This window comes from Parasteatoda tepidariorum, chromosome 8 (assembly GCF_982258835.1).
Source record: "Parasteatoda tepidariorum strain Cologne lab strain chromosome 8, Ptep-v5.0, whole genome shotgun sequence".
NCBI classification, from domain to species: domain Eukaryota; kingdom Metazoa; phylum Arthropoda; class Arachnida; order Araneae; family Theridiidae; genus Parasteatoda; species Parasteatoda tepidariorum.
Window position 1 is genome coordinate 14,884,911 of NC_141762.1, and position 10,876 is coordinate 14,895,786.

The 10,876-nt window shown below is 28.0% G+C and overlaps 1 protein-coding gene across 1 annotated transcript in view; it reads right to left on the minus strand.

Moving 5' to 3' along the window:
* Positions 1–10,458, minus strand: part of LOC107456819 (V-type proton ATPase catalytic subunit A) — a 33,507-nt gene extending 23,049 nt beyond the window's left edge. Inside the window, exons 1-4 of the mRNA XM_043043870.3 lie at positions 10,066–10,458; positions 9,715–9,833; positions 4,285–4,413; positions 975–1,186 (exon numbers count right to left, since the gene is read on the minus strand). Coding sequence (XP_042899804.1) covers positions 975–1,186; positions 4,285–4,413; positions 9,715–9,793 — 420 coding nt within the window. The 5' untranslated portion in view covers positions 9,794–9,833; positions 10,066–10,458. The remainder of the gene's footprint in view (positions 1–974; positions 1,187–4,284; positions 4,414–9,714; positions 9,834–10,065) is intronic.
* Positions 10,459–10,876: the final 418 nt, after the last annotated feature.

A 10,876-nucleotide genomic window follows, 5' to 3' on the forward strand; every position in this document is an offset into this window, starting at 1 on the left:
AGATATTTACTAGGCAAGCATTTTTACTTCAGCTTCATAAACTGATACAAAAAAAATTAAGGTTTATAAACTATCTGTTAATGATCAACTTAAAAAGTATGTTAGTTTAAGCTGTTGATGAACTTTCTTCTAATATCATTAAAAACTAGCAAAAACTATTCATATTAATTCCAACTGGTAGAAGGACATCTAAAGAACAAATCTACATAGAAACTTAAGAATAAATTTCAAAGTTCTATTTATTATGAATAGTTTTCTGAGTTGGGTATATGGTTAGGCTTAGCTAAGTGTTTTATGATAGGGATATTTTTTTTACTTTTGTGTTAGCTTTAGTAACTGTCAAATGCTCTATATTTTGTAATGAATTAGCTAAAAAATAATTTATTTAATTTATTAATCATATCTGATATAAATAGTAAAAATACTTTAAATTACCACTATGGATATTAAATTTTACACTCTCATTTATTTTAAAATAAAAACCAAAAATTATTACACTTTTCTTGCTTTTTGACGAAATTGTGTAGAGATCAGCAAAGCATACTGCATCAGAAGTGAAACCTAATTTTGATAGCCCATCAACTCTTTAATTTAATATCCCGAAGAAGAAAAAAAATTATTCTTCAGCATTCGTTTTTTTAAATATAATCATAGTACATTTATTTAGAAGCATTTTCATTTCTAAAACAATATTTGCAAACATTTTTTAGTCCATTTTACCTCACTCTGGGATAAAGTGGGTATATCACAAGTTCTTTTTAATGCATTACCATAAGAAAACAATCAAGCAAAATAGATAAGTTATGCCTCACATGTAATCTATATGAATCCAATGTATATAAAATGCCTCAGTCTTCAGTAAAATAAGTTTAATGGTTTGGTTCTATTGCCTTCTTTAAAAAAAAGCTTGATTTTATACCCACTTTACCCTATACAGCATAGATTAGGATTATTAACAGTGGAATTTATATTACCTTAAATCCAATAGGATTGAATTCCCACTGAATTTCCCTACTCAAAGCAGGAATGTTTATACCTCGAGGAATATATATACTAGAGGTAATTTCATTAATGTCCTTCAAGGGTCGCTGAATACCATCAAAAATGCTACCCATAATACCAGGTCCTAATTCAACTGACAATGGCTTACCAGTCCTTAATACTGGATCACCTACAGTTACACCAGCTAGAATTTTAATTAAGGAAATTAATAACTTTAATTCTGAGATTACTGTAAGTTAAAATTTGAAGAAAAAAAAACTAAAAGAGTTATATATTTCAGTAAAAAAAAAGTTTAACTTCAAAATCTTACTAAACTTACGAACAATTGCTGTAAAATAACTATTACTCTATAACTATTACTTTTGATCTTATCTTATTTTTAAAAAATAAAAATACATTTTTGAATAACATTCTGAAACATTTGTTTACAGATTTTAAACTATTGATTATGTTTTATGAGCTATCACAGAAAAATAATTGTTATCCTGCTTGAATTGCTCTTACTTTACTTTGAAGAAATTAATTAAATATTTTAAAGCAACAGATTTCAAATTTTATAAAATTTACTAACTGTTATTATAAAATATAATTGTTATTCAATAAGTGTCTTAATCATTATTTTATTTTTATAAAGTAATTACATAAAATTAAATAATTATTAATTGAGTAGCTAAAGTTACCACTTTCAAATTTTTTATTGTGGATATTGCATTGCTGTAAAATAGTTGTTATACAAAAATCTTGAAAGGCAAAAAATATATTAAATAAAAAAAATTTGAAATAACTTTCAAGTTACATAATTTTACATTCTGAAACACTCAATATAACAAAAATACAACCTTTCTATTTAAACACACTCTGATTAATTTTCTGAGAAACTCAGAAACCATACTGATGCTCAAGTGTAAGTTCTGAAATTCAGACAAATAATTCTTAATTAATTAAGTCTAAGTTATGAAGTAGTTAAATTTGCTTTTGATTAAAATTTAAAATTAAAAGAAGTTAAAATTACTTCTGTAGAAGTTGAAATTTTCACAGAAAAAAAAGGAAAAAGAATGTTTTAAATGCAATAAATCTCAATTTCAAAGATTACCACACAAAAAAAGGGAACAAAAGCTGGTAATCGCAAATATAGTTTTAAAAAAAAATACATTTTATCTTCAAGAAAAACATAAAAGTATGAAAAAAGAAAAAAAACATTTTACAAAATTTCTGGAAAATTTTTTTTTTATTTAATGAAATAAATATTTTTATTTATATTTTAAAATGATCTTTTTTTTTCTTTTTGATTTACCTTAAAAAAAGAATTTAAATACCAATTTCTTATTTGTCCACTCACAGATCACACCTATCATTATACATATAATGCAAGTCTAATAAAATATGTCTATTTATAATTAACAGGATGCATCAAAATGTCTTTTTATTTAAAAAAGTAAATATTTTTTTTTTTTAAATCTGAGATTTTGTACCTTTTATGTGAACAGTAAGAAATGGAAAAAAAGAATTTTTAAAAAAATCCATTATAACTATAAAAACAATTTTTTTTTAATTTAAAAAAAACACAAATACAAATTTACTTTATTCTAACTTTCTGATCATTAAATATCTATCCAAAATTTGTAGGGAATTCTCTAATCATTGACAAAACGTTCATTTAATAATAAGGGAAAAATCACTAAAGCCATCAACATCTTAAATTATAAAGCTATCTTTTTTAGAAACTAAATACGTTTTCTTTATCCTTAATTGTTTCCTACCCTCTTATTTATTCTTTATTAAAATACTTTTAAACTACTGTTATTCAAAATATCTGCTAAGTTTTTAAATATTTTTCTATGACTGTTACTGATCATGAATAAACAAAGAGGAACACGAGTATACAAATTTACATAGAAGATCAATTTCTTTTAAATTAGTTTTAAAAAATTTTACAAGGTCATAAGTTTCTGCAACTTCTAAATAGATTTTTAAAAAAATCTTTTAAAGCCATATTGTTAACATACTAAATTTCTTTTAAGGTTGCACATTGCTGTATTAGAACGGAAAAATATAAAAGCTTTTCATAATACACTTAAAAATAATTACTTATCAGAACAATATTTTAAATAATAAAGCAATAAATATTGAAACATTTTTAAACATTCACCAGAAAAATTTAAATTATTCTACACAAAATAAACAATGACAATAATATACAAGCACAGTCATTCATTTCCAGGACTGATCTCACCACTCCTGAAAACATTATGTGAATATTGTCCCCATTTAATATGTTTCGAAGTGACCTCTACTCAATGTAACATCAACTTCTGCATTTAGATATAAAAGTTTTAAAGACAGCTTTTAATTAATTTTTTATGCTTTTTAATGCTGACTTTGGGTTTTCTTAATGACTTCAATATCTTATAGCAATTTTCTTTCTTTCTTAAAATTTGGAAACAAAAGGTTTTAAAGAGGTTTGGCCGATGAGTTTGGTGAATGACTTATTTTCGCAACCTTACAAAACAAAAAAATTTGCTAAAGAAACAATGTTTAAGGATGTTCATCTAGGAAAACCAAACATCAGATATGAAAGCATTCCAGAAGAGGACTTAAAAAGTTTTTTCTGAAACTTTTACAACAGAGTTCCAAAGTGCTTTGAAACCAAGTCAAAATTCTTGATAGTTCCATCAAAACATTTTGATGGTTTATGCTGGTTTCAGTGTGATTCATGATGGTCTAACATCATTTGATGGTCACCATCATCCATAATGATACGTGATGGTCCATGATGGTTTCAACTATATATTTCCATGATAGCTTAAAGGAAATTCTTGTTGGTTCTATGGAATATACCATCAAAACAACTATTTTTAAGTTGGCCCATCATATATTAGTCCGAAATTCTTACATTGGGATGATGGTTGTTCATAATCGTTCCAACATTTGATTTCTAAGAAACTATGATGGAAATTTGATGGTTTAACATAAACGAACATCAAAACAAGTTGCTTTTCTTATGTTGGACCATCATAAGTCAGTCCGAATTCCTACATTGGGGTGATGGTTAATCATGTTGGTTATGATCAAAGAATATAATGGTTCATGTTGGAATTATTGATGGACAATGTTGGTCCATTAATGAAAAACCATCAAAAATTTTGACTTGAGATTAAATACAAGTATTTCAACTAATATTTTCAATAAATATTAAATCAGTTGAAAAACTTATGGTCAGATCTTGAAGCAATAACAAATACAGTTAATTAACAATAAATTATCACTATTGAAAAAGGATACAAGTTTCTTCATAAACTTGAATGGTTGCCATCTCTCCTTCCAAACGGATGATTTCACCAACAAGTTCAGAATGCCCCACTCTCACCAATTCGTACATAGCTGCACCTGACATTTTCTCCGCAGTAACGACTACATGAAATTATTACAAACATTTTTTAAGATATTATCTTAATCAGAAAATAAATTCAAAGAAAAATATTTCAACTAAAATTGACTAGTTCAGGTAGCTACAGCGAATTCATTAAATTTGTTTTCGATTTTGACGTAAATAATGACTACAGCATAGTATAATCCCAATATTATAACAGGAATTGCAGAAGACTTATAAATGACTTGAAATAAGGACTAAGCAATTTCATTAATACAACTATTTATAACTGATTGTAGTGTGTCTGCCACAACAAAAATACAATTTCAATTCATTAGTATATATAAGACATGTTAACTCGATTCTATGGTGAGGTATCTTTTCATAGATGAAGGTTGACATTGTCAATAACTACTCCTCTCCTCACATTGGTGACCCGGATGTGATGGGTCACCAATGTGGGTGAGTCACACTGACCATGTCAACCTTCATCTATTTTTTTTTACTTTGGCTTTTTTATTCAAATTTTCATTCTTTATCCAAAATTATGTAGTTTTTAAATTCAGTTTTTATAAGTTGCACTTAATAATTCAAACTAAGAATAAATAAATCAAAATAATGCCTTTAATGTTTCTTATTTTTCTTAGTTATTTTTTTTAAAAGGGTTTAGTAAAGATTTTATTGACTTTCATGTTTGTTTGTGAGAACAATTTATTGGTGCATTCGAAAAACAATTTCAAAAATTTTGCTAAGGATTTAGTAATATTTTTTTTAGATTAATGTTTCATAATATTTCAAAATATTATTTTAGTCATTGCGCTTCTTTAGTTGTAAAATCCACTTTAATCTATAATTTATTGTTGTGTAATCTATAGTTGTGTTTAATTCATTTAAAAAATTGAAAAAGACAAAATAATTTAAAAGCTGTACAAGAGGACAACAACAAGAGGAATTCAAACTTAAATTATCCAACAAAACAGATACTTTTTATTATGCACATTTTTTAAATACCCTTCTGATTCTTCTATGAATAAATCATTGTGAACCTTCTCTACAAAGCGGACACTCCCATAACCAGATGAAGACAGTCATTTATGCCTGAAGCATTAGTTTTTATCTCTTCAAACCGGAGACGAATTTTTCTAAAGTTTCTGCTTTAAATTCTTCAACTATCTGTTTTAATTTAATGAATTAAATATGCAACTTTTCACCATTTTTAAAGCATCTAAATTTTTTCACAATCTAAATCTTATTCACAACTAAAAATATTATTAAACTATTTCTGGACCAAAGAATCAATCATACTCCTGTCACCTGCTAAGAAATGAGAGGGAATCTTTGCTAAGAAATGAGGGATAATGATACTGTTCACATGAAATATTTCTGAAAGAGACATCTTTTGATCTGTTCCTCTGGACCATACTATTTATGAGATCCCACAAGCTGAAATCATCCTTTAAATGCTCTCAATTCTTCCTCCCCACTAAAAATTCCTATCTACTTCTAATCAATTTGGAGACTGTATTTAGCAGTGTTCGGTTTAAAAAAAAGAGAGAGAGAGATAATAGAAATCTAGTTATTGAGGTGTTCATATGAATGAAACATTTATTCTGACATTTGACAGGAGATCAATTGTGAATATAACAACTCCATAGGGCCTCCAGTCTTGCAGATATGTATTGCAGCATTGCTGCTTTCTAGGGCAAATTGCCTATTAAGGAAACAATTAAACGAGTTACAAATAGTAAAATCACCAAAAATAGTGTTGAAATAGTAAAAGTGGATTAAAATGGTGTGAATGAGGAGGACAGTTCAAATCCAACCTAAGAACACCATGAGATTTAAAAAATTTTAAAGTCACTAAAAGTCCAGTTTAAAGGATAGTCATCAAAACCTTTCTGAGAATCAAAATTGGCGAACTAGAGTCTCTGGTGATGAGGTAATTAAAGCGAGAAAATTAGAGTTGACTCAGGAGAAATGAAAATGCTGATCCATACGCTAGTTGGACGGCCAGAGTTAGTAGATATTTAGACAGTGGGTTTAATGTATCTTCCAAAGTTGTTTTGATAATGTCTTTGATGATTGATCTACAGTTCAGGTTAGAGTAAATCTGGTGTTCTGTTTTGTTGTGAAAATTGTTGCCTCGTCGCGTTTGAAATTTAGGACATTGAAAAATTAAGTGATGAATGTCTTGTTGTGAGTTGCAATAAGTACATGTTGAAGATTTCCTAAAAAATCTTGCTTGGGAGGTGTAAGGGGATGTAAACTTAAAATCAAACCAACTGAAGAAGTAATGAAAGACTAAAAGTGCCTAATCAGTATCATATGATCAACATGAATGCATGTGTAAATAAAAAGAAACATTCATTTGTCTGTAGCCACATCTGGAATTATGGACATATATCAAACTTTTTCATACATTCTTTATGTATTGAAAAAAGTATTTTTTGAAGTTTGAATAAATATTGCAAATAGTTATTATAATTATTTAAATATCAATGTAATTATTCTAAGAACAATTTAAGGTGTTAAATTTTGTTATTAATATATACCCTTCCCGTAACCGGACAACCCTCTCAAGCGGGCACTTTTTCAGTCCCTATGGTGTACGTTTAACTACTTATACATACATATAATTTTGAAATATAAATGCCGAAAATATTAAGAAATATTTTAAGAAGCTATTATATAATTGCTGGATGCTGAGAAGTTACAATAATTTTTATTATATTTTGGCTATTTATATCTTTTTATAAATATATATATATGAGGGTGATTCTCATGACAAGGTGAAACATGGCGATTCGGACCAAAAAATTTCTTCAAATTTAAAGTCTTCAAAATAATCTAACATTTTTTTTTTTTTGTGTACTTCTTTAGCTACACTTATTAATATCTTATAGACAGCAGTGTAGTTTATTGACATTTGCTCGAGAAAAAAAATAAAATAGAAATTCACCAAATCTTGAATGCCAGGAAAATGACATATTACCTTAGAAGTTTAAAAAACAGTCATTTTAAGTTAATAGTAAATAACTCAACTTAAGCCTCTATGTTAGATGGACCATAAATTGCTTAAATTAATTCTTTTTATCCACTGCACAAAGAAACAAAAAAAGTTTTGTTGCTGATATGTACAGAATAAAATTGTGCATAATAATCAATCATTAAATAAATAAATAACTTTGATTAGATGCAAGCATATTACAATTATACATAAACTTGGTATTAGGTTAATATTTGCTTTCTCTCTTTACAATATTAGCAGTTAAAAAGAATTTCTGGTAACACTTCAATGTCCTGGCTTTCATAAGAAAGGAAAATGACAGCCAGGATAATGACAAATTTGCCATTTTATAGCATATAACTTTAATTTAATATTTTGGCCGAAGACGTTTATATTCTGCAGAAAACAACAGTATTTCTTAAAATAACTCAGATAAATCTATGTAGTTTTTGTTATTAATGATTTCAAGAAGCCAGGAAAATGACAGCATAAAAACCTACTCACTTTGAAAAAATTTTTGAAATAGATTTTGAGCCAAAAAATTGGTTCTTCATTCATGCAACAAGACATGTTCATATAGGAGGGTATCTAATCAATCTATTAGCATAAGATATTGATTCCTGGTGCTATCTATTTTGGTTACAAATCACTAAATAAAAGTAGCCAGGAAAATGACAGATTTTCATGGGACAAACAAATTATAGACAGAAAAAATTATTTTAAACGGAGTTTTAGTAAACAATGCCCTCTGCATATATTCTAGAAATGCTTATATAGGATAAGATAAAAAAAATTAGATTTTGAAAAATGTATGGGAAGTTTTGAAGCTAGTTATTATTGGAAATATTGTTTGGGACATGCCAAAAAAATGACATTTTGATATTCAATAAAAAATTTTAAGTATACAAAACAGTCAATGCTATTGCAAAGTCATTTTAAAATGCTAACAGCATTGCTATTTATTATTTTTTTTTAAAAAAAAGTTCTTTTAGTATTATAGTATTAGATCTTGGAGCAAGGGACAGTGAATTGTCATGTTTCGTGAGAATCACCCATGTGTGTGCGTAATCATGCACTGCCCACTGAGTTGCATCTACCCTACTTGAAGATATCCCATTCCTTCACTGATATAATTTTATCCATAATTTTCATGCATTTATAGAACTCACAATTGCATAAATGTCGTAACACTATAGTACAAGTTCAATGATAACAGTTTTTTGGGTCTATATAATAGAACATTTTACTTATACTCTCAACTAAAATACTCCAAATGCTAATAGAACAGTTCAATAAATAGTCTGTCAAAGCACTGGATTTGACAAATTTACCCATTATGTCCTGTGAATAAAAACACCAACTCAAAGAACTAAAAAAAAGTATGAAGATCAAAAAAAATAACATATTACTGCTATTTTTTTAGGTTTAATGAGACTGAAAGAGTTGAAAATTCTAAAATATAAGATATTTATCTGCAATGATAAAACAGGCATTACATAAAAGCACAACGGGAAAATCATAATAGCACTATTTAATTGAACAGTAAATTTGAACATTTTAAAGCTTTAAGAAAGAGCTTAATTAATGTTAACATTGAAAAGTAAATCAGATCATTCAACTGTGTCCTACATGAACTGAATTTAATCAAACCCAAGCAATAAAATAATTTATGGGGATATTTCTGTATAGTGATCAGTCACATCATCTACAATCGAAATTGATTTTAAAAGGAAAACTTTTTTCAAAAAATATGAAGATTTTTGCCTGGGGAACCCGCTACAACTTATACCTTTCTAGTTGGTTTCTTTCTGTGATGTTTTTCTTTTTTTCTTCAGTTTCTTGCAGACCTCTGCCAAGAAGTTGCCACAGTTTTGCGGAAATCTCCCCATTTATAGTAGTTTTACATTCAAAAAATTCATATTTATAGATTTTAACAATCAACTGGTAATATATGCAAGAAAATGAACACTAAATTAATGCACTGTAAGAAAACATTAAAAGATATTTCATTAAATTGAGTAGGGAGTTATCGTAACTTGAAAACTCTAAAATTCAGAAAGCAACACATCAACATCAAACAATGTTAGGTAATCAAATATCTTCCAATTATGCCTAGTGTGAGACAAATTTAATCATAAAGATTTTAGAATATTTTATGATGCTTTAACAAATAGAAGATTTAGATAACTTTTAAACTTGATAAAAAATCTATACAAATGAGTATAGCATATGTAGCAGAAAATAAAAATAAAGTACACATCTACAGAGACCTGCAATTGGTATTATATAACTTTGATGAAATACAATTTTTTTACAAAGAAAAAGATAAATTTACCAGGTCCGGATACCGCAAAGACGTATCCATATTCTGTCTCTTTTTCAACATCAGAAATTTTAGGTAGTCCTTTAGTCATTTTTTTATTTAAGTAAACTACGACCCGAAGTTACGAATCCCTGAAACAAGATTACAATAGATTTAAGAACTATGATTGAAGATTATTTTAATAAAGAAAATGCATACATTTCAAAATAGTACATATATTTATTAGAGAATCAAATGATTAATAATAAAAACCGATGATATTAATTCACAATATTTGGACTGATTAATGAGACTATTTAAAATCAAATACATATTACAATCAAAAGCTAAACAAATACCTAAAAAAATAAAAATTGTACTTACTTTTAATTATTAAATAATTTACAATAATAAATTGAAATTCAATAATATTAAAACGCCCTTTATTTTTATATTTTAAATACCTCCTTACACTTGTCCTCTATCAATAAGAAATGCAGTCACAAGACTACGTTAATCGGTAACATAAATTTACGACTTCCAGATAACAGTTAAGCCCAAAATTACCAAAAGAGGGCGATGCAAACTGTCGCAAAATCACTTGTTTTCTAAAAAATTTAACTCAGTTTTTATGCAAAAAGCAAAAGCAAAGATCATGATTTTGAATAAAAAATTAATTGCAGAAACTAAATAAGATAACACGAATACTATCTCGCAATGCACGATTAAAACGAATTTTAAATGGATTTCATATTAATAGTGCAACGTACAGCTTAGAGTAGAAGTTGAAGTGTAATTTTATTATATTGCCCATTTCGTGAGCAAAAACGTAAGGGATGATCCAAACACATGCCTTCGCAATTTCGATCCTCTGCAGAGGGGATGGCTCCCCTGCTTCGGTAGCCCGACAATCTGCTCGCGAAGTCGAGCACTTTCCGGTAGAACAGTTTAATGAGGACCGATTCCGAGCACCCTCAGTCCCTACTCAGGCTGATCAAAGCGATCATCCACCTGCTTAGTGACCAGCCAGTGATACTTGACTTCGGTTTTGCACTGGGAACCGTGCCTTTACAATCAGTCCACTGCAGGACCATTAAGTATGACGGTAATCACTTTGATCTACCTACGTGTAGTGAGTAGGAAAAGAGGTTACGCAGTATCGATTCGCGTTAAACTGTTCTTGATGGTTGGCAAT